Below are 23,951 nucleotides of genomic sequence, written 5' to 3'. Positions count from 1 at the left end.
TAGGATCAACCCAGCCAAGAAAAAATGAAGTCAAGTTTTAAACAGAAGTAGTTTGGCTAGAGGCCATCCTTTTAACTACTCTCAGATACGGTCTCGTTCTTAGAGTATATCACTTGCACCAGCTCAAGACTTCCTTAAACCGAGAAAGTGTGGAAAGGCAGCAATGGCAAAGGAGCAGGGCCCTAAGGTAAACTGCCAGACTCTTGTGTCATCTGAAATCCCAGTCAGATCACATTTGCCTTCTGTAAGCCACATTTTTTCCCCATCCCTTACAGTCCTCTTTGGACTCAGTGCGTTTGTATGTATGTATTAAAAAATTTTTACCTTTTTGTTTTCTTCTATTAGTTTTTCCTATTTTGGGGCTATCTTCTTGCACATTTGACTCCAAGCGGACTTTGCAGGCCCGCCTATTTCCTGTTTTTCCCCCGTAGGGGCGGGGCAAGGTGGGGCGAACCTGCGCAGTAGCGGCCTCAGAGCCGCCCCTTGACTCCCGACTGCGCTTGTCCCATCCGGCCTGCCGTCCTCGCGACCATGGCGGCTGCCGCGCTCTCCGCTTGGCTGACCCTGCAGCCGGGGACCAGGACCTTGCGTGCTTTCTGTACCTCCGTGTCTCCGGCCACCCGCTCCGCGATACCAAGCCCGCGTGAGTGTCTGTCGCATCCCCTCCGGGCTTTGCGGGAGGTGAGAGGGCGGAACACCGAATCCATGCTAGCCGCCGCGGTGTCGGAGCCCGCACCGCCTTGGGGAAGCCGGTACGTCCTTTGCTCCCGGTAGCAAAGCCGCAGGTGTGGGTCTCTTTTCTGTACCCCTGTCATCGGATTTTTAGTCGCTGATTTCTGCTTCTGGATGGGCTGGACGTTGCGAGCTTTCTGCCCCTAGCCCCTTACAGTGAGTGACCCGCGCTTTCTGGTCCTCCCTTTGCGCGGCCACTGGCACAGGGTCACGCTAGGTACTGGTGCCGGGTGATGTTTGTTGGGCAGTGCTGAACCATGGGTTTTCTCGAACGTTAAGAGAAGCATACAGCTCTCGTGGGACAAATTGCCGCTCTGAATTCCAGCCCTAGGTAGGCCACCAAATGGGATGACCTTCATTCAACAGACATCATTGAGATGACCTTCATTCAAGACACTTGTTCTTACTTGGAAGAATCTGTGGAAAAGACAGATCTGTTAACGGAGTCACACTATATGCAGTGTGAGGTGCTGTAATGGAAGCGTGAATAGAGTAACGGGCATTGAGGAAGAGCCCTCGGGAGGGAATCGGGGAAAAGCTATGTCAAAGAGGGGGCTTGTCCAGTCATTCACCAGGTGCTGTCCAAGCTACCGTCTGTACAATCGCTAATCTTTGTATTACCGAGAGTTCAGTCTAGGCCACCATCTCTCACTTCTACAGTAGTTTCTTTACTGGCCCCTATTTCTGCTCATGCTTTCCTACCTTGAATTCTCATAACTAGAGTGAAGTATTCACACTTGATCTTAGCCAAAAGGCTGAGAAGCGATAGAGTCAAGTATTCAAAAAGCGAATCTTCCCTTGCCACTCCCTTGTTCAAAATCTGTGAATGATTCCTCATTGCTTTAAGATAGGATAAATTCCTTAACTTGTCAGAGTGGCCCTTTATCGTCTTAATGATTGTGTCTTGTAAGTTTTTTATTCATTCTGTAAATACTTAACCCTACTGTTTGCTGGGTAGTGTTCTCGATAATGGGATATAGCAAGGTCTCTCACCTCATGAAGTTTATATTGTTTTGGGTAAGTCAGACTATAAACAAAACAGTGTCAGTACAGTGTCAGGCGGTGATTAGGGCTTTGAAGGAAAATAAAGCAGGGTATTGAAAATGATAGATTGGAGGAGTACTGGCTATAGGGTAGATAAAATTTGAGTAGTTAGGAAAGACCTCCTTGAGGAAGTGACATTTGAGCAGAGCTCATGGCATGGTATCATGCCAAGATCTGGGGGGAATAGCATTGTTGACATAGGGATGTGCAAGTGCAAAAGCCAGGAATTGAGAACAAGCTTAGGGGTGTGATCAAGGAAGAGAAAGAAAGTCAATGAGGTAAATGAACATAGGTAAGTGGTAGTCTTAAGATGTCAGAAAGAGGGCGCCTGGGTGGCTCAGTGAGTTGAGCCTCTGGCTTCTGCTTAGGTCATGATCTCAGGGTCCTGGGATCCAGTACTGCATCAGGCTCTCTGCTTGGCAGGGAGCCTGCTTCCTCCTCTCTCTTTGCCCACTTGTGATCTCTGTCTGTCAAATAAATAAATAAAATCTTTAAAAAACAAAAAAGATGTTAGAAAGATAAGTAATGATCTGATCTTACACGGCTTTTAGGATTTTATTTTAAGTTTGGGATTATACTGGAGGGTTTTGAACATGGAAGTGATATAATTATTTATTTCAGGAGAGGAGGAGCAGAGGGAGAAGGACAAGCCGACTGCTGAATGTGGAGCCTGACGCAGAGATTGATCTCATGACCCTGACTGAGATCATGACCTGAGCCGAAATCAAGAGTCAGATGCTTAACCAGCTGAGCCATTCAGGCACCCCTGATTTATACTTTTAGAATATCACTGACCCCTGGGGCACCTGGGTGGCTCACTCAGTTAAGCATCTTCCTTCTTTGACTTGTATCATGATCCTGGGGTCCTGGGATCAAGCCCCGTATCAGGCTCCCTGCTTGGTGGGGAACCTACTTCTTCCTCTGCCCACTGCTCCCGCTGCTTGGCCGCGCTCTCGCTCTCTCTCTCTCTCTCTCTGTCAGGTAAATAAATAAAATATTTTTAAAAAATCACTGTGTGAAGAACCAACTTTTGTGGGCTAAAAGTGGAACGGCTAGGAGGACTTAACTGATGGATTTGATATGGGGCATAAGAATAAGTCTCGGGAAGCAGGTTAGATTCTTATCCTGAGTAATCGGATTATTGGCAGTATCATTTACAGGGGTCAGGAAGTCTGGAAGAAGAAAATTAAGAGCTCTCTTAATGATGTATTGTAGTTGAGGTGCTTATTAAATATTTCCAACTTCTTTTCTTAATGTCCTTTCTGTTCTAGTCTCAAATTTCAGCTATCTTGAACTATTCCCATTGATTTTACATTTCCTTTTCTGTGTAGAAACTTTCTCACTTGCCTGTTCCCAGCGCTACCTCTTGCTCATCCTTAAGGTTTAGGCTTAAAATCCAGCTCTTCAGGGCAGTTCTCTCCAACTAACTAAGTTTTGTCTTCTGCTATATGTTGCCCTTAATAGTATGACTATTTATTGAAATCACTTGTTAAATATCTTATTTGACAGACCACATTCTGTGAAAGCAAGGTCTGTGTTTCTTTTGCTCATTGCTGCCTTCTCCGTTTCTGGTATACAATATCACTCAAATGATTGAGTGAATAAATGAATTACTATCAAGGGATGAATAAAAATGTGTCAGATAAAGAAATGAGATGGGGAGGCAGAAGGGGACAGAAGCCAGACAGGTGGAAGGGATGCACATTTCAGGCAGAGGGGCCAGTAAGTTTGGAGAAAGTCCACAGGCTCTGGTACTGGAAGTTTAGTTTAGCTGTGGGACCTTGTGAAGGGAGATAAAGCTAGAGATAGAAGTGGTTCAGAGTGTGGAGAGTCCTATATGCAATCCTGTTGTCACCCTAACTCTTTTTCTCGGCTCTAAATGACCTCTAAGGATAATAATAGTACTTCCAGTTGTTGTGAACAATAAGATTAAGTGAGATAATGAAAAGCATGTAGCATAGTGCCTGGCATGTGAAAGTGCTGCATAATTATAGCACTGTATGCTGTGATGAAGCAGAACATTTAGAGAGACGAAAGCTATATACTGTATGTAAATAACTTACTGTCTTCTATAGTTATATGATTTATTAGGAATGGCCATGATTTTTGTTTTTACTGGCATTACTGTAACATTGGCTAATATGTTCTAATATGCAATACAGAAGGAAAAACAAAGGTTTTTGTTTTTGTTTTTGTTTTTGGTAGAACCAAATAATGCCAAATATGAACAAGTATATTTATAGTTAAAACATTTCCATTCAAATATCTTTAAAGATGTAAAGTTCTTATTTCTAACTAGATATTTTAATTGGGAAAGTGAGTTTGATGATGAACCTTAACATTTATTAAAAATATTTCTTTAGGTGATTAATTCACTATATCATCAGTCACAATACATTTTTTATTTAAATAACTGGACTTTGGGGCACCTGGGTGACTCAGAACCCTGAGATCATGAGCTGAGCCGACGGCAGCGGCTTAACCCATGGAGCCACCCAGGCACCCTTGAAATCTACTTTTAAAGAGATTCTAAAACTTTCTGCTCAGGGTCCTGGGATCGAGCCCCACGTCGGGCTCTCTGCTCGGCAGGGAGCCTGCTTCCACCTCTCTCTCTGCCTGCCTCTCTGCCTACTTGGGATCTCTGTCTGTCAAATAAATAAATAAACAAAATCTTTAAAAAAAAAAAATAGTAACTGGACTTTTCTTAACTATTTCTGACTTTTCATTAAGATGATTTAGTCCCAGAGCTTACAGAAAATGGATTATTATTTCATTTTCATGAATACCTGAAATAATCTCAGAGTTTTGGGATCATGATCACTGTTGAACAACTGTACATACTCAGTTCTCTGTAACTACTGTGTTGTCTTTTAGGTACAGCAGGCAGAACACCCAGATATGAAAGACCACTGAGAAGAAAGGTAAACAATGTGCTCTACTACATATTATCTTTATGATCTCTGAAGTTCTAAAGTGAGGCAGATATTGATGATCAGGCAGAAGAATGCTGCCCGAGAAGGCTTCACAAGGGGATGCGTACTTGGTGACTGCCAGAGCTTTGGCTCTATTCTTTGACTGGTTTTTGTCAGTACCCCAAGAAATGGATCATCTTTGAGAAATAGACTCACATATTCCTGGGAAATAGGTATATAAACTAGAATATAGAATTATTTTTGATGGTGCTTTTAATAATTATGAAGCCTGGTATGTGTGTATTAATCTCACCAGTTTGGTCTTACGCTGTAGGCAAGTCTATAAAAGAATCCGAATCCTAAGGTCACTTGTTGAGGATGGAGTCAGAACAGAGACAAATTATTAGATGGAAGTTAACTGGTACCAAATTATAATTATCTAGAGTAGTTATTTTCACAGGAATATTATCTTCTTCCAAGGCGTACACTACCCTAGTTTTGGTATTGCATTATTGGGCATTGCCAGATTTTGCTTCTTTAAAACCCTACTTTTATATGCCAGCCGTCCCCTTCTAATGAATACAGTTTTTTAAAAAATACGTGTATGTTAATGTGATTGACTAAACTGTCACATACCTGTTCTCTGAAACTAGGAGACATATAATCTCTCATTATATATGTATTCAGTTAGTTTAACCTACTTACTTATTTCTTTTTTTTTTTTTTTACTTTTTTTTTTTTTTTACTTACTTATTTCTAAGTTCATATTATTTATTTCTTATTTCCTCTAGTTCTCAGTTATCAGTGTCTTCTCCTGTACTGACTTCCATCAATAAAGTTCTGAAAACTATTTTAACTTGGGAAACATTCACCACCTTACACTGGTTCAGCTTATAATTTTTCAACTTTATAGTGGTGAGAAAGCAGTACACATTCAGTAGAAACTGTTGTAGGAATTTTGAATTTTGATCATTTCCTAGGCTAGCATTATGCGGTATGAGCTTGTGCGATGCTGGGCAGTGTCAGTTAGGTATAGCCACAGAGTCATGAGGATAAATAACCAATATACTTAACAACCAGTCTGTACCTTATAACTATTCTTTTTTTTTTTTGTAACTTTCAGTACAGTATTCAATAAATTATATGACATATTCAACACTTTATTATAAAATAGGCTTTGTTTTAGAAGATTTTGCTCAAATGTAAGCTAATGTAAGTGTTCTGAGCACATTTAAGGCAGGCTAGGCTAAGGTATGCTGTTTGGTAGGTTAGGTGTATTAAAAGCGTTTTTAACTTATGGTGTTTTCAACTTAAACAGAGTGTCCAATAAACCCATCATAAGTTGAGGAAGATCTGTATTTCAAAATACATTGTTACTCTTCAACAAAATGTAAAAAATTTGCTAAAAGTCTAAATCCACAGAAATTTTTAGTGAAGGAAGTGTGCTATTAAAGAAGATCCTTACCAGAAGCTTTGCAGAAACAGTGCAAAAATATTAGGTAGATTTGGTGTTTTTCATTTGAATAGCAGCAGCTTTATGAGAGGTCAGATTTTACATCAGTTGCAATTCTGCTTGTGTTTCTTTTTTTGTAGGTTTTTTGCTTTAAAATTAAAGATCATATTCATATTTAAAATACTAAACCATTTTATGTTCTATAGGCACTACCTCCTAGGACAGAGAAAATGACTGTTGACCAAGATTGGCCTAGTGTTTATCCTGTTGCAGCACCATTTAAACCTTCTGCTGTACCTCTTCCCATTCGAATGGGCTATCCAGTAAAAAGGGGGGTGCCCATGGCAAAGGAGGGAAATCTAGAACTATTAAAGGTAAGGTCAATTGCTGATTCATTGGCTAAGAATTATTTCTAAAGAAATGCTGGTCCTCTTCCCACTCCTACCCTGCCTTGTACTTGAGGGTTCAGTATGTAGCAGCAGGTATTGTATTTTAGTTTAAACTTTTTTTCAGGTAATAATGGATGATACATTCTGATTGTCCATGGTAGAGAAGACTCTACTCTGAGCATTTAAGAATATAACCAGTTGATCCTATGGCTTCCTTTCTGGCTTTTTCTTTTCTATTGTATTTTTTCTACCTATATCTTTCAAGTGGAACTCAGAAAAATGAAATGACCTAATTTGAGATTGAGAATTGTGACTGAAATTTACTTTTTTTTTTTGGTAAGATTTTATTTATTTATTTGAGAGAGAGAGGGTGAGGAACCATGCACACAAGAGAACACCAACGGGGCAAGAGGCAGAGGGTGCAGGGCTTGATCACGGGGATCATGACCTTAGCTGAACACAGGCGCCTAAACAGCTGAGCCACTGAGGTGTCCCTGAAATCTACTTTTAAAGATTTTTATTTATTTTTGACACAGAGAGAGAGAGCACAAGTAGGCAGAGAGGCAGGCAGAGACAAAGGGGAAAGCAGGCTCTCCACCGAGCAGAGAGCCCAATGCAGAGTTCAATCCCAGAACCCTGAGATCATGAGCTGAGCCGACGGCAGCGGCTTAACCCATGGAGCCACCCAGGCACCCTTGAAATCTACTTTTAAAGAGATTCTAAAACTTTCTGCCAAGAAAAGTAGAATATCATTTAATATTGTTATAGTCCTTCAACTTCTTTATTTCGTGAAGCAAAATATGTCATATTCAATGCTTCAGTTGGTAGCATCTATAATGATTTATGAACTATAAGCTTTTTTTTGAAGATTTTATTTATTTATTTTTGCAAGATAGATCATGAACACGTGGGAGCATGAGCAGGGGGAGGGGAAGAGCAGAAGGAAAAGAAGACTCCCCACTGAGCAGGGAGCCCAATGCAGGGCTCAATCCCAGGATGACCTGAGCCGAACACACACACTTAACCAACTGAGCCACCCAGGTGCCATGAACTATAACCTTTTTAAAGAAAATATGAATATGTTTTGCCTGAGAAGGCATATCTTAGATGGTTCATGTTATATACGGTAAAATTGTCATAAACTGTGTTTTCCACTATATGAGAATCTTTTTCTTCTTTTTTTTAATTGGAAGTATAGTTAACACACAATTTTACATTAGTTTCAGGTATACAACGTAGTGGTTTCACAAGTTTTTGTGCTATACGGTGCTCACTACAAATGTAGCTAGCATCTGTCACCATACAGCCCTATTACAATATCATTGACTATATTTTCTATGCTCTACCTTTTGTCCCTATGATTTACTTACTCCATAACTGGAAGCCTTTATCTCCCACTCCTCTTCACCCATTTCTCCCATCCCTCCATGTCCCTTCCCCTCCAGCCACCAGTTTGTTCTTTGAATTTAAGGGTCTGTTTCGGCTTTTTGTTCATTATGTTTTTAGATTCCACATGTAAGTGAAATCATATGGTATTTTCTTTTTCTGACGTACTTCACTTAGCATATGTATGCTACTTTTATATGCTACTTTTATATGCATCGCATATATATATGTTTAGTATTGAAAAACCGAAAAACAAAAAATAAATTGCTAAAAGATGGTGGTTAAAAAATGAGATGGTAATATGGAGAAGGAGTTGACTGCTGCTAGAGAGGGGTAAATGAAATTTGGAAATCTGAATGTTTCAAGGGATAAAAGAAAACAAACATTGAAGAAATTTATCATTTCTTTAAATGAAAGAAGGGAACTTAGTTTAGGGGTGTTTGGATAGCACAGTGGTTGAGTTACTCCTGATTTTGGGTGAGGTCATGATTTCAAGGTCGTGCGATCGAGCCCCACATTGGGCTTCGCACTCAATGCGGAGTCGGCTTGAGATTCTTCTCCCTCTCCCTCTGCCCCTCCCAGCTGTGTGCACACATGTGCACGTTCTCTCTGTCTCAAATAAGTAAATCTTTAAAAAGCAGTTTCTACTGAGGGTTGCTGGGGGGAGGGGGTTTGGGAGAAGGGGGTGGGACTATGGACATTGGGGAGGGTATGTGCTTTGGTGAGTGCTGTGAAGTATGTAAACCTGGTGATTCACAGACCTGTACCCCTGGGGATAAAAATATATGTTTATAAAATGGTTTTCCCTTGGGGGGAAAAAAAAAAAAAAGACAAAAAAAAAAAAAGCAGTTTCTAGAACAGTATGAATCCATTTATGTAAAGTCATATACATGTATCTGTTTTTTAAAGAGATGTCTAGAAGGATGTTAACCAAAGTGTTAAGACTGTAGAACCTTGAATAATTTGTATGTCTTTTTGTATTCCAGGGAAATTAAGATGATTAAACAATAATCTGTGTCCTTGAGTGCTTTTAGTTTTATAACTAAAATATGTGTACCTGTAGATTTTTGGCAGGAAGAGTACTATAAGAACAGCATTTTTTCCCCCCACAACGGCCAGTCATCATAAGATACATCATGAATCTATATTTCCCAGAATTCATTTATTGAATTCATAACACATGTGACATAGAATTAATATTGTAAAAACTAGATTTTATTTATTACAAGGTTTGTTGTGCTTAGGATTTAGTTTTATGAAATTTTTATTTTATGTTTTTGAGGTAGTAGGTGAATTTATCCTTTAAATTTCTCTATTTTAGATCCCCAATTTTCTGCATTTAACTCCTGTAGCAATTAAAAAGCACTGTGAAGCTCTTAAAGGTAAGTGATTGTTTCAGTATATGAACCTAACAATAACTTTGAACATAAAAATTTCATTTCTAATGATAAAGGGGTCAGTTCATCAAGAAGATATAACATTTGTTTATGCACCTAAATTTACGCATCTTAGTTTATGCACCTAAGATAGGAATACCTAAGTATATAAAGCACATATTAACAGAACTGAAGGGCGAAACAGATGGCAGTATAGCAATAGGAGACTTCAATATACCATTTCCAACAATAAATGGATCAGTCAGAAAATCAGTAAGGAAACACTGAATATAAACTATATGTTAGACTGGATGGGTTTAGCAGATGTTTACTGAACGTTGCATCCAAAAGAAGCAGAATACAGATTCTTCTCAAGCACATATGAAACATTCTCCAGAACAGATCATATGTTAGAGCAAAAGACAAGTCTCAACAAATGTTAAAATACTGAAGTCCTATCAGGCACCCTTTCTGATCACAGTGGTATAAAACTAGAACTCTATTATAAGAAAAACCCAGAAAGTCTTCAACAAAATATTACTTAATCAAATTCAACAGTACATTAAAAGGATCATGTCAGATCAAATGGTATTTATTTCAGGAATGCAAGTATGGTCCAACATAAAAATCAGTCAGAATGATGTATCACATTAACAAAACAAAATTAGAAGAAAACATAGGCAGTAAGCTCTTTGACGTGAGTTTTGGCAATGATTTTTGGATTCGATACCAATAGCAAAGGCAACAAAAGCAAAAATAAACAGGTGGGACTATACCAAACTATAAAGCTATAGCACAGCAAAGAAAACCATTGACAAAAGGAAAGGGCAGTCTACAGAATGGGAGAAAATATTTGCAAACTTTGGGTCAGAGGTTAATATCCAAAATATATAAAGAATTCATACAACTCAATGATAAAAAATCCCAGACAACTCAATTTAAAAATAAATAGAGGATTGGAAGAATTAATATTGTTAAAGTGTTCATACTACCCAAAACAAAGTACAGATTGAATATAATCCCTATAAAATACCAACAGCATTTTTCACAGAACTAGAAAGAAGCATCCAAAAAATTTGTATGGACCCACAAAAGTCCCTGAATAACCAAGAGTCTTGAGCAAGACCAAAGGTGAAGATAACACAGTCTCAGATTTCAGGATATACAATAAGCTACAGTAATCAAAACAGTATGATATCAGGACAAAAGTAGACATATAGATCAATGGAATGGGATAGAGAGTCCATATAAGCCCATGCTTATATGGTAAATTCAGCTGTGACAAAGGAGGCAAGAATATGCAATGGGGAAAAGACAGTCTCTAATAAATGATGCTGGGAAAATGGGACAGCTGTATGCAAAAGAATGAAACTGGACCACTGGCTTAAGTCACACACAAAAATAAACTCAGAATGGATTAGTCATAAATGTGGACCTGAAATCATAAAACTGCTTAAGGAAAACATGGGCATTTCTTCGACATTGATCTTAGCACTATTTTTCTTGATATGTCTCTTTGGAAAGGGAAATAAAAGCAGAAATAAACTTTTGAGACCACCAAAATAAAAAGCTTTTGCGCAATGAAGGAAACCATCAACAAAATGAAAAGGCAACCTACTGAATGGGAGAAGGTATTTGCAAGTGATATATCTAATAAGGGTTATATAAAATATATAAAAAACTTACACAACTCAACACCAAAATATCCCAAATAATTTGATTAAAAAATGGGTAGAGAACCTGAATAGATGTCTTTCCAAGGAAGACATACAAATCATCAGTGGACAAGTGAAAAGATGCTCAGTATAACTAATTGTGGAAAGATTAGTGCAAATCGAAGCCACAAGGAGCTGTTGCCTCTCACCTGCTAGAAATAGTTACCACCCAGAAGGCAAGGGATACCAAATGTTGGTGAAGGTGTGGAAAAAAGGGAAACCCTATTGTACTAATGGCTAGAGATGTAAATTGATATAGCCAGTATGGAATATAGTATGTAGGTCCCTTAAAAAATTAGAACTCCCGGGCGCCTGGGTGGCTCAGAGGGCTCAGGTCATGATCTCAGGGTCCTGGGATCGAGTCCTGCATCGGGCTCTGCTCAGCAGGGAGCCTGCTTCCTCCTCTCTCTCTCTGCCTGCCTCTCTGCCTGCTTGTGATCTCTGTCTGTCAAATAAATAAATAAATAAAATCTTTAAAAAAAAAAAATTAGAACTCCCATGTGATCCAGCAATCACACTTCTGGATATATATATATATGTGTGTGAATGTGTATATGTGTGTGTGTGTGTGTGTATATATATATATATATATATATTTTTTTTTTTTTTTTTCAAAAGAAAAGGAAACATGGTATTGAAGAGATATCTGTACTCTTCTGTTCACTGCGGCATTATTTACCACAACCAAAAAATGGAAACAACCTAAGTGGGTGTGCCTGGGTAGCTCAGTCATTAAGCGTCTGCCTTCAGCTCAGGTTATGGTCTTAGGGTCTTGGGACTGAGCACTGCATTGGGCTCCTTGCTCAGTGGGAAGCCTGCTTCTCCCTCCCCCACTTCCTCTGCTTGTGTTCCCTCTCTCAGTCTCTCTTTCTGTCAAATAAATAAATTAAAACCTTAAAAAAAAAAGTGGGGTGTGTGTTTGATATTATTTAGTTATGAGAAGGAAGGACATTCTGCCATCTGTCACAACATAGATGGCCTTGAGGGCATTGTACTAAATGAAATAAGACAGAGAAAAACAATTGGATTATTATTTCACTTACATGTGAAATTTGAGAAGGCTGAACTCAGAAGAGTAGGGGCTACGTGGGGGAGGGAGATGTTGGTCAAAGAATACAAACTTCCAGTTTTATGATAAGTTCTGGGAATCTAACATACAGAATAGTGATTATAGTTATTAATACTGTGTTCTCTACCTGGAATTTGCTGAGAGCAGATCATAAATATTCTTAACACAAGAAGAAATGGTAATTACGTGACACTGTGTTAGTGTTGTGAATGTAATCATGTTGCAACATATATTAAGTTCATCTAGTCAATATATCGTGTACCTTAAACTTACACAATGTTTTATGTCAACTATATCTCAATAAAAATGGAAGAACAAAACCTCATTTTTATTGTATTAAATTGTCTTATATTCATTGCTAGTTTCTCCTTTTTTTAGAAAAATTTTCAAGTTTTCAGTGAATTGTTAAGATGTCAAATCTGCAAGTTCCTTTTTTTTTTTTTTTTTTCTTTTTTTTTTGCAGACTACTCTGCAAGTGGCTATGAATAATAAATAGAACCGGAAATTGTAGTCCTTGTTCAGGTAGACTAGGGACTTAATTGTTGCATTATAGATAGCACATACATAAAGTGATGGAAGAAAATATTGCAGAGTGTTGCCTATAGATAGAAGTCAGTATAATCCAAACTGAAGATAATGTAGAAAGATGCCAAGTCAATAGTTATAGAGTCAGTAATGGGATACTTTGCAGAGAGTTATCTTGAAGAAACTATTTAAAATAAGAACTTCATAGTGATACATAGATGTGGTAACATCAAGTAGCAGAAAAACTGATGATGAAAAGCAGTAGTCTTTTATTTCTCCCTTCCCCTCAGCCCCTCATTTTAGAAGTGTTCTCTTTTAGTCATTGTTTAGGTCTGATAATTACTTGCTGAGAGTATATTTGCTTATTTTTTCCACATAGTCTTATATTTATGTATGTATGTATGTATGTATGTATGTATTTGACAGAGAGATCATAGGCAGAGAGGCAGGCAACGAGAGAGGAGAAAGCAGGCTCCCCGCTGAGCAGAGAGCCAATATGGGGCTCGATCCCAGGACCCTGAGATCGTGACCCCAGCTGAAGGCAGAGGCTTAACCCACTGAGCCACCCAGGTGCCCGATATAGTCTCTTTCTATACAGTATTTATTATATATTCTTTCTCTGTATATTTTATATATGTATAGTTATGTTAGTATATATTTTTCATTATACATACGTAAAATGGAAGTAATCACCAGACCATGACTATATTGCCAGTTCTAAATTTATTGAATTTGAACAATATTTATTGATTCCTAGATATTGGCAGAGAGAGCATGCAGAGGGGAGGGAGAGAGGAAGAGGGAAAGAGAATCTGAAGCAGAGGGTCACCTGGGTGGCTCAGTAGGTTAAAGCCTCTGCCTTTGGCTCAGGTCATGATCCCAGGGTCCTGGGATTGAGCCCCACATTGGGCTCTCTGCTCAGCAGGGAGCCTGCTTCCTCCTCTCTGCCTACTTGTGATCTCTGTCTGTCAAATAAATAAATAAATAAATAATCTTTAAAAAAAAAAAAAAAAGAAAAGAATGTGAAGCAGACTCCTTGCTGAGTACAGAGCCTCACAGGGGACTCAGTCTCATGATTTTGAGATCGTGACCTGAACCAAACCAAGAGTCGGCTTAACTGACTGCACCACCCAGATAGCCCTCACTCACTTATTCTTTTTCCTTCCCACATGCACGGAGGTAAAGGCAAAGAATTTTTTTTTCATAGTTTTATGCATGTTTTCATATATACATAGACTCAATTTCTCATCTCATTTGCATTGGACTACATACAGAAGGACATTGGAATTGTTTTAGGTTCACAGCTGTTAGTGATTGGTTGTGTAGTTTAATTCAAGAGTTAGTACCTTTGAATGAATTCTTCATGCTAATTAAAAAGGAGATATATAAATGCTCAGTACACTTGTTAAGGCTTTTCAGAAAAGAAATGAAATGCAAAAGCTCTTCGCAGGTAACGTGATAATGCTGGAAGGAGAAATAGTATAGTGATCATGATTATGATATAATTTGAGCTTTTGGAAGGGCCTTTTCTTGAGAAATGTAAGGAAGAAATAAAGAAGTCAAAAAGTAGGAAGAATGACTTTACTCTTACATGAAGGAAGAACAGTTTCTCCTATCTTCTTTCATGGATGTGGTCTTTTTGGGATAGTAGAATGCATTTGTATCCTTTTAGTATGTTTCTGTTTATATTGGTGCCTAGTGATAGACTGTCACTGATCATTATTCCAGATTTGTTCCTTGTTTGGCACAAACCATGTAGCACTTTTTGATCCTTTGTGAAGCCAGTTAAGGAATGTTCTGCACTGTGATAAATCTCATTTTTTTCCTTTCTAAACATTATTTTGGAATGTGCATTTATAATCTAGAAATGGGTTTTTAAATGAGGTACTTCTAAAATACTTCATAATTCTTAAATGAATGGTTTTCATTTAGCACATTCAGAAAAGTTGCATTACATTTTAAGTGTTTAAGTGTTTAATCTTTCTTTGATTTTGTCTTTACACTTTTGCCAGCTTCTAGATTTAGCTTGTATCTTCCAAATAACTCAAAAGCTTTTAAAATATTTCTTCTCAATTTTCTTTTAAAGTAGGTCAGTTCAGATTTTATATCTAACTTGCAAGTGGAAAATCTGAAGCACAGGAAAGTTAGGTAATTTACCCAAACTTTAATAATCAGTGGTAGAAGTTAAGTAAAAACCAAGGTCTTTCGAAGTCTAGTCTATTGCTCTACCTATCAGATGAATAGGGGTCTGTTATGTACTTTCCAGTTGGCTGTATTTTTTAGACATATAATCCGGTAATTTAAAAGTTGTAATTATCATCTGGTTATTGAAATGACTTATTCAAAGTTATAAAAAATAAAAGAGTCAGTACAAACCCAAGAACTCATAAAATTCTCCAAACTAGTCTCTTATAAAGTGCTTGGCAGTGTGGCATCTTAGAGTGCAGGATATTGGAATTGTTCCATGATGGGAATAAAATTTAACTTCAGTAATCATGCTCTTTCCATTTTATTTAAATGTCAGAATTGTGGAGCTACTTCTTTCCCCTCAAGTGTGTGAGTATTGCTCTCTTAAGCAGGGTGTTCAGGGAATGGTGTGAGCTATACTTAATTTGTTACCATATATTTAGTTATAAATCTTGGAGAGTCTTTGTGGCATTTTGCTGACTGGTATTAAAGCCTATAAAGGGAGCTAAATATAGTACCTACTATAAGAAAATTGTTAACTAGGGTAAAGCCTCTGCCTTCGGCTCAGGTCATGATCCACGGTTCTGGGATCGAGCCCCACATCGGGCTCTCTGCTCAGCAGGGAGCCTGCTTCCCTTCCTCTCTCTCTGCCTGCCTCTCTGCCTACTTGTGATCTCTGTCTGTCAAATAAATAAATAAAATCTTAAAAAAAAAAAAAGAAAGAAAATTGTTAACTATAGGAAATGTTATTGACAAAGTACCTTTCACTGTCCCTTAAATGGTCACGTGGAAGGGTTTCCACATATGCCTGTGCTTGTGACCAGCCTCTCCTGCAGTCATGCTTTTTGGAGAAAGCACAGACCCCCTGAGATTTAATAGGTTTGACCTAAGAAACCAATTACTTTTAGGTATTCTTCGAATGAATGAAGATTCTTAGAATGCAGTGAAATTTCCATGGAGGGGAGGCTGATAGTGCCAGAAGTACATCTCAAGCTGAGAGCCCTCTACCTCACTAACTTTATAGGAATAGGGCAAAATGAAATCAGCTACCTTCTTACGGAGTCCCTCAATACAGATAGCTGTAGGACATGCCAGGAGCTCTTTTTCTTTTCAGCCCCCTCTCCCCTATTCCCCACCCCTCCACTCAAGGCCTGAGTTTGTATGTGCTGTGGAGATCTGTGCTGTGGAGATAGACGGTGCACCACATTTTTGTCACAGTGCTTGAAACTTCCCATTGTGGCCCACTTCTCACAGCCAGTCCCATCTCCCCTTTAGGCTAGTTGTGTTGCCTGAATCTGAGGACAAGTCTGTTCCTTTTTCCATTTAGCTTCGTTGGCACAGAAGTCACCTAGAGGAAACATGAGTTACTGTAAGGATCTACTTAGTAATGCCCTAGACTGTACCTGTTCAGTTTGAGGCCCTATTCAGCTCAGTTTCTGAGAGAATGGAGACCATATCTCTCTTCTAAGAGCTCTTTCAGAGCCTTTTTCAGTTCCCCTCAGAACTTTAGTAACTTTCATTTGGGAATGAATTACTATTAACTGTTGCTTTTCTCAAAAATAATTCACTCTGAGCACTATGAACTGTTTGCTTTTAGTTGGTGAGTGAGGGGGGATTAAACTGCCCCATAACTGGGTATGTGCAAAGCTATAATAAGCTTCTATCAAGTCATAGCTTCCTTTTAACCAAGCTTACTGCTCCTCACCAAACCCAAGTTATCTGAGTCTTTCATTTAATCACATTCCCTAACGAGGATTCATCTGAGAAGAAAAGGGGTGAAGGATGATGATGTGTTTGTGAGGTGCAGAAGAGAGTCTGCTCTTTCATTCCATGTAGCTCGAGAGTCATCTCCCTCAGTGATTTGGTCTGGTAGCGCACATTGCAACGAGAATGTATTTGGCAAAACTATACTTGAGATTATTTTTCTTAATTCTCAGATTTCTGCACTGAGTGGCCAGCTGCTCTGGACAGTGATGAAAAATGTGAGAAGCATTTTCCCATTGAAGTGGACACAACTGATTATGTTTCAGCAGGACCATCTATCCGAAACCCCAAAGCACGAGTAGTAACCTTAAGGGTAAGGAATATTTTTCTAAAAATAAGAATTATTATAATACATTAATTCAAAATAACATTTTGTATATAGAAAACTGATACTGTAGAAAATTTGGAAAACAGTGATCATTTTAAAGTATTAAATAAAATTGCCTCTAATTCTACTACTTATAAATAACCTTGACTACTGGAATTCATTTTAGTATATATATAGTCAACCTTTGTGTATGTTAATAGGATGATACTATATTTGATTAGTTATCTGCTCTTTTTTATTTAACAATGTGAATTAAAATTTTTCCAAGGTTATTAAACATTCTGTAATTTTTTTATTGAAGTATAGTTGACATACATTATTATATTAATACCAGGTGTACAAGCTAGTGATGATTATATACATTACAAAATATTCACTATGATAAGTGCAGTTACCATCTTTTAGCATACAAAGTTATCACTCTTTAATATTATTATTTTATTTTATTTTTAAGTTATCTCCATACCCAAGGTGGGGCTTGAACTCAAAACCCCAAGATCAAGAGTCACATCCTCTACTGAGTGAGCCAGCCAAATGCCCCTCTTTAATATATTATTAATGGCTACATAGAATAACGTAAATCAGGGTCTTTTCTATGCTAAGAGAGTGTTTGAGGCTGAACACTGATATATAATAAGAGACCAAAATCTGAATATTTGGGCTTTTTGTTTACTCTTTCAGAGATTTCTTAGGAAATAAGTGATAAATAAGAGTGGTTTTAATTCTCCTTTTTAAATATCTATACCTTGTTTTTATCCTTTCTTTTTGTCTTTTTCATTAGGTGAAACTTCTAAAATAATGTTTATGTAGTCCTTTATGCTGTTCTATACAATGGATGTGCCTCTGGCTTTTAGTTTCTAAGTATACACTGGTATTCAGTTTGAGATAATAGCCTCTATTAGGTTAACGATGTGTCCTAGTCCTATAGCATTTTTGAAATGATCTCCTTTGAATTAATGTAGTAATGAATTATATGGTTGTATTTACACTTACTGAAGTGTTCTGAACCCTGATTATTTCATAGTACATCATTCTTTTGCCTTCCTATGGATCTGCTCTGTTAGCATTTTCTTTAGGATCGTTTGTTGCTTGGAGAAACATTAAATCCCTGCTCCTACCCATCAGAGCATGTCACATACTATTGCAGTTCCAAGTGTCTTGCTGTAGTAACTTCCAAGTTAGTATTTGAAACCACTGTTTTCTCCGGTAAGAGTCTTGATCCACATGGCATAGCTTTCTCACACAGCAGTCACAGAGCAGTTACCTGATGGGTTTTTGTTTTTTGTTTTTTTGTTTTTAACTAAAAAAAAATTAGATTTATGGAAAACTTTCAAGGATAGTTCACAGAATCCTCCTATATTTCACACCAAATTTCTTATGTTGTTAACATTTTTACTATTGTGGTACATTTATTACAACGAGCCAATATTGATACATTATTAATTAAAGTTCATACTTTATTCAGATTTTCTTTTTAAAGATTTTATTTCTTTATTTGAGAAACAGCACTCATGAGACAGAACATGAGTTGGAGGGCATGGGAGAGGGAGAGGCAGGCTTGCCGCTGAGCAGGAAGCCCTGTTGACACCAGGCTCTGTCTCAGGACCCTAGGATCATGCTCTGAGCCAAAGGCAGATGCTTAACAGACTGAGCCACCCAGGTGCCCCTATTCAGATTTCTTTAGGCACCTCTTGACTGTGGTGGTTTCTCAGAATTTACTTGTTTTTAGTGACCTTGACAGTTTTGAGAAGTACTAGTTATGTATTTTGTGGAATGTACTTCATTTTAGATTTGTTTGATTTTCTTCTCATGCTTAGACTGGTATGTATTTTGGGGAGGAAAACCTCACCAGTGAAGTGCCATTTCGTCATATCATAGCAAAGGTGGAGACTCCTTTTTTTTTTTACACTCAAAAAATTAGATTTTGTACTCCATGTAGTTTTTATTTTAAATCAGAACAGTCCATGTTTGGGGTGCCTAAGTGGCTCAGACAGTTAAGCGGCTACCTTTGGCCAGGGTCATGATCAGAGGGTTCTGGGATCAAGACCTACTTTGGGCTCCTTGCTCAGCTGGGAGCCTGCTTCTCCCTCTACCCCTCCCCCTGCTCATGTGTGCTCTCTCTCTCCCTCCCTCCCCTTCTCTCTTTGTCTCTTTGTCAAATAAATAAAATCTTTTTAAAAAATGAAAAAGAAAGGGCTCGTGGGTGGCTCAGTGGGTTAAAGCCTCTGCCTTTGGCTCAGGTCATGATGCCAGGGTCCTGGGTTCGAGCCCCATATCGGGCTCTACTCAGCGGGGAGCCTGCTTCCCCCTCTCTCTCTGCCTGCTTCTCTGCCTACTTGTGATCTCTGTCTGTCAAATCAAATCTTTATTTTTGGGGGGGAGAACATGAGAGAGAACCTGAGTTCTCTTCGGGGGTATAGGGAGGGAGGGAGAGAGAATCCCATGCAGTCTTCTTGCCCAGTGCAGAGCCCATTGTGGGGCTTGATCTCACAACCCCAAGATCATGACCAAAATCAAGAGTCAGATATTTAACCAGGTGTCGCCTGGCATGATTTAAAGTAATATTGTGAAGCCAGTCAAATAGTATAAAGTACTATATTAAGAGATACTCGGGGCCACTGGGTGGCTCAGTGGTTAAAGCCTTTGCCTTCAGCTTAGGTCATGATCTCAGGGTCCTGGGATCGGGTCCCGCATCGGGCTCTCTGCTCAGTGGGGAGCTTGCTTCCCCCTCTCCCTCTGCCTGCTTCTCTGCCTACTTGTGATCTCTCACTCTGTCAAATAAATAAATAAAATCTTTAAAAAAAAAAGATACTCAAATTTTTAAATTCAGAGAAAGAAAGATGGTATCATATTTTTCTTGATGGTCATAAAGGTAGTGCTGAATTAAAAACAATATTTGTGTAGGACTTTTCTTTAAAAATGGCTTTCTTCTATTTATTCTCATTTATTCCTGACAAAAATCCTGTGAGTACTTTGTTTTGTAAATGAGGAAACAGTAAGATCAAGTGATTTAAGGTCACTTAGCAAATAAAGTTGCAAATCTAGAAATCAAACCCAGGTCTTGTCTTTTGTATATAACTATAGTTCTTTAACTGACGTACTATGCTTCTAAATAGAGAAGGTACTTCACACAATTAGGTTTATTTCTCAATTTATGTAACTCTTAAATATGGGCATTTGAAAGTATATACATAAAACCATGATCTCCTATGATTTGAAATGTCAGTGTTGTTTTGGGGGATAATGTTAATACAGTATTGATGCTTTAAAATGTAGCAAAAGAAAAGTCCAAGCATTCTTTGGAATTTTGGAAAAAGAATGGTAATGATTGCTGCTCAATTGCAGAGTCAGACTGTTCATCTAGTTTAATGACTACAATTTTGCAGTACCTTTGAGTGCTAGCAGGTGGCGTGAGTGTACCACATGGCTCTAAAATATTTGGAGTTTCTGGCATAAACGCTGTATAATTTTTGAACATTCAAAGTGTTAATGTGAATGTTAGTTTTAAAGCAGTTACAATAATCAGCATTGGTGCCATTTTTTTTTTTTTACTACTTCTTACATAAAAAGCTAGAACACTTAAACTTTTTAAATTGTAAATTTTTAAATTTATTGTTGAAAATGATTACATTGAAGGGAGTTTTAAAAGGAAAAAAATCATTCCATTCTCTTATTCTAACGTAAAAACTATTCTTTGTACTGTATCTGTATGCATGCATATGTACAAGTATGTTAATAATTAGGGGTACATTCATTTCACTATTTCCTTTTAAGTAATTCTTATCGTTAATAATCAGAATTATATTTCTTATACCTCAAGCTGATAAACTGGTTGTTGATACGTATTCTTTCCAGGGGACTGTGGTAATTTGCACTGCCTGCACATAGGACCATTCTGTTAGGTTGATATTTAATAGTCAATGTTTTTCCTGCATTTATTCTTTAAAAGTATATTTTTATTTATTTATTTATTTCCTATATTTTCTTAGTTCAAATAAAAATTCACAGTGCTTAAAAAAAAACATGTATCCTTTCTTTTTTTCATTTATGTGTTCATTCAACAAATACATGTCATATGTTCTTTAAGTGTTAGGCCATCACCAAAAATGGGACTGATACCGTTCTTACCCTGGAGAGTTTGCAGGCTAGTGGGAAAAATGGAAAAATAAATAAGCTCTTCTGCTATAAAGGCTTGAGGGAAGTGCAGGGTTATTGAAGCTAATGAGAAGTAGATGTGATTGTAAAATCTTATTGAGCCTTTTTTTCTCTTCATATAGTTATGGATTTTTCTTATTCTTAATGCCGTCCATGGAAAAACAGTGTGTGGCTTACCTTACTTAACTGTATTCTCATATCTAACCTATTTTTCTATGTCAAGTCTAGTTTTCTTTTAGATACCTTCAATCCATGCCATAATTCTCTCCAAATTAAAAACTGTTCATGTAGTCCAGTGTTTCCCAAAATATGTTTTAAGGAAGACTAATTCCATGAACTGTCCCTTGAAAAATAGAATATGAGGTCAGATAAATCTGGAAATTGTTACATAAGAACCCTGCGTCTTGAAATTTCAGAATGCTCATTAGCATATTACCACTTCTAAGAAGTCCTTCTATAAAGAACCCAGTTTAACTCTGTATTATCTGAATATAATCAACAAAAATAGCCTTTTTAGAGAAATAATTCTTTTTTTTTTAAATATTTTATTTATTTATTTAACAGCCAGAGAACACAAGTAGGCAGAGAGGCAGGCAGAGAGAGAGGAGGAAGCAGGCTCCCTGCTGAGCAGAGAGCCCGATGTGGGGCTCGATCCCAGGACCCTGGGATCATGACCTGAGCAGAAGGCAGAGGCTTTGACCCACTGAGCCACCCAGGCGCCCCGAGAAATAATTCTACTTAACAGCCTCTCGGACTAGTATTAACATTTTGAGAAATGTCGAGCTGAATTTTAAATGTCTTGATCCTTCATGAATGCTCTGTACCATCTTCCATGAGATACCTGTACCTTTTAAAATAAATATCCCTAAGCAAGTTGCAATGATAAAAGTCTCATAATTGCATGGTGGAAATATCTTAAAGCATTTTTGTTTTATCCCAGTATTCTTATATTCCAGCTTTACTAATACTAATTGAGTTTAATTCTTAGTGCTACTCATAAGCTGTAATATCATTTATTTAAGAGACTTAATTGGTTTTAACAGGAAAGATGCTAATGCCCAGAACTTTCAACTCAAAACAGTTTCCTCCTCCTCCTTTTTTTTTTTCCCCATGAGTAAGATCAGGCTTCATAATGCATGCCGTTTGCTAACTCTACATAGACAACAGTACAGGTTGCAAAAGTTTCTTTTTGGTTAGTTTAACATTAAATGATATTGATACTGGGTTTTTGGGGTTTTCTTTTCACTAAACAAAGTATCTGAAATAATTCTTTTCAAATAACTTTTTCTTGTATTTTTAAGGTTAAACTTTCCAGTTTGAATTTAGATGATCATGCAAAGAAGAAACTCATTAAACTTGTGGGAGAGCGATACTGCAAGACTACAGATGTACTTACCATCAAAACAGACAGGTAAAGAAAAGTTCAGCCAATTGGTCATTGTGTTGTTTTTATTGGTCATTGTGTTGTTTTATTATCTTCCAGTCTTCTGGCAGTCCTTTCCTTAAGAAATTACATTGAAAATCAGGGTATACATAAACAATGAATTCTGGTACACTGAAAAGAAATTAAAACAATAAAAAAAAAAATCGGGGTAGCCTTATACATCAACATAAACTAACGTATTAGGTCAGTGAAGTTGTCCCATTCATGTGTTTATTTATTTTATTTTTTTCTTAAAGATTTTATTTATTTGACAGAGAGAGACACAGTGAGAGAGGGAACACAAGCAGGGGGAGTGGAAGAGGGAGAAGCAGGCTTCCCACCAAGTAGGGAGCCCGATGCAGGGCTCCATCCTAGGACCCTGGGATCATCACCTGAGCCAAAGGCAAACACTTAACAACTGAGCCACCCAGCCACCTACATTTCATGTGTTTAATATCTTCACACTAGTCTACTGTTGCTGTCCTCTTTATGGACATGGAGAGGCTTGCCTAACTGCCTAGTTAAATTATTATTGTTATTTTTCAGTCTGCATTCTAATATATCCATGTGAATAAGACTCAGGGAAGATGTTAGAAGAGAACAGAAGATTACAAAAGTGTGATTGGCTAGTGATTAAGGTTTAAACTGATTTTTACAAAGTCAAAGATCTTTCAGTTTAAAATTTAAATGATTAAATACAGAAATTTAATTTACCCAGGCAATTTTGTAAATAAGAATTTTAGTGAATTTGCTTCATAAAAACAGTATTAAATTTACCTCATATGAATTTATAAATTGTGTTATTTGAGGTGAAGAAGGGTTATTGGTATGTTTTTACAAAAGGGTTTTTTTATTTCTGTTTCTGGAAGGCGGGGAAGGGTAGAAGGAAAGGGGGAAAGAGAGAATCTTAAACAGGCTCCATGCCCACCACGGAGCCCAACACGGGGCATGATCTTGTGACCCCAAGATCGTGACCTGAGCAAAATCAAGAGTCAGACACTTAACTGACTGAGCCCCCAGGTGCCCCAGGATTATTTTATTTTTATCTTACCATATTTGGCTGTTTCTGAATTATGTCAAAATATAAAGACCTGCCTTTAGAGAAAAGCAAGTGGGCAGATATCTTCTCTCCCTTCCCATTCTAGTTTCAAAGCTCTTGGAAGTCATTTAAGTTTTATGTCCTCCTTCTTCATGGTGAGAAGAAGTAGTATGGCATATATAAATGAAGGCAATAATGAGGGGTGGAAAAAACTTGGGAACCCTGGTTTTAGAGTATTATAGTATGGGGGAAAATAGATTTGAGATATATTAGTAATATTCTTTTTTACTGTCTTTAGAAAATGTAAAATAAGGTTGAGTTTTTAGTTTGTGCAGCTTAAAAAATTACTTTTAAAATGTTGCTCTTTGAAATTCTGTAAGTATCTGACAGAGTTTTTCCCTAAGTTTTCCAGTGTTGGTGGGTGTGGGTGTGTGTTTATGGTAGCAACTATTTA

At 37.6% G+C, this 23,951-nt stretch overlaps 1 protein-coding gene across 3 annotated transcripts in view; it reads left to right on the top strand.

Annotated features, from left to right (window-relative positions):
- The first annotated feature begins 517 nt into the window (after window positions 1-517).
- LOC309868524 (small ribosomal subunit protein mS35-like) overlaps window positions 518-23,951 on the top strand; it is a 44,365-nt gene continuing 20,931 nt past the window's right edge. Inside the window, exons 1-6 of one of the 3 annotated variants that reach the window (XM_082738452.1) lie at window positions 518-643; window positions 4,651-4,697; window positions 6,348-6,515; window positions 9,238-9,298; window positions 16,726-16,865; window positions 22,337-22,446. In XM_082738452.1, coding sequence (XP_082594578.1) covers window positions 532-643; window positions 4,651-4,697; window positions 6,348-6,515; window positions 9,238-9,298; window positions 16,726-16,865; window positions 22,337-22,446 — 638 coding nt within the window. In that variant the 5' untranslated portion in view covers window positions 518-531. Of the gene's footprint in view, window positions 753-4,650; window positions 4,698-6,347; window positions 6,516-9,237; window positions 9,299-16,725; window positions 16,866-22,336; window positions 22,447-23,951 lie in introns of all 3 variants that reach the window. The other 2 variants (XM_082738450.1, XM_082738451.1) reach the window with 2 other exon arrangements.

Source organism: Mustela nivalis (genome assembly GCF_964662115.1).
Source record: "Mustela nivalis genome assembly, chromosome: 7".
NCBI lineage: Eukaryota > Metazoa > Chordata > Mammalia > Carnivora > Mustelidae > Mustela > Mustela nivalis.
This window is presented reverse-complemented; position numbering and strand designations above follow the sequence as displayed.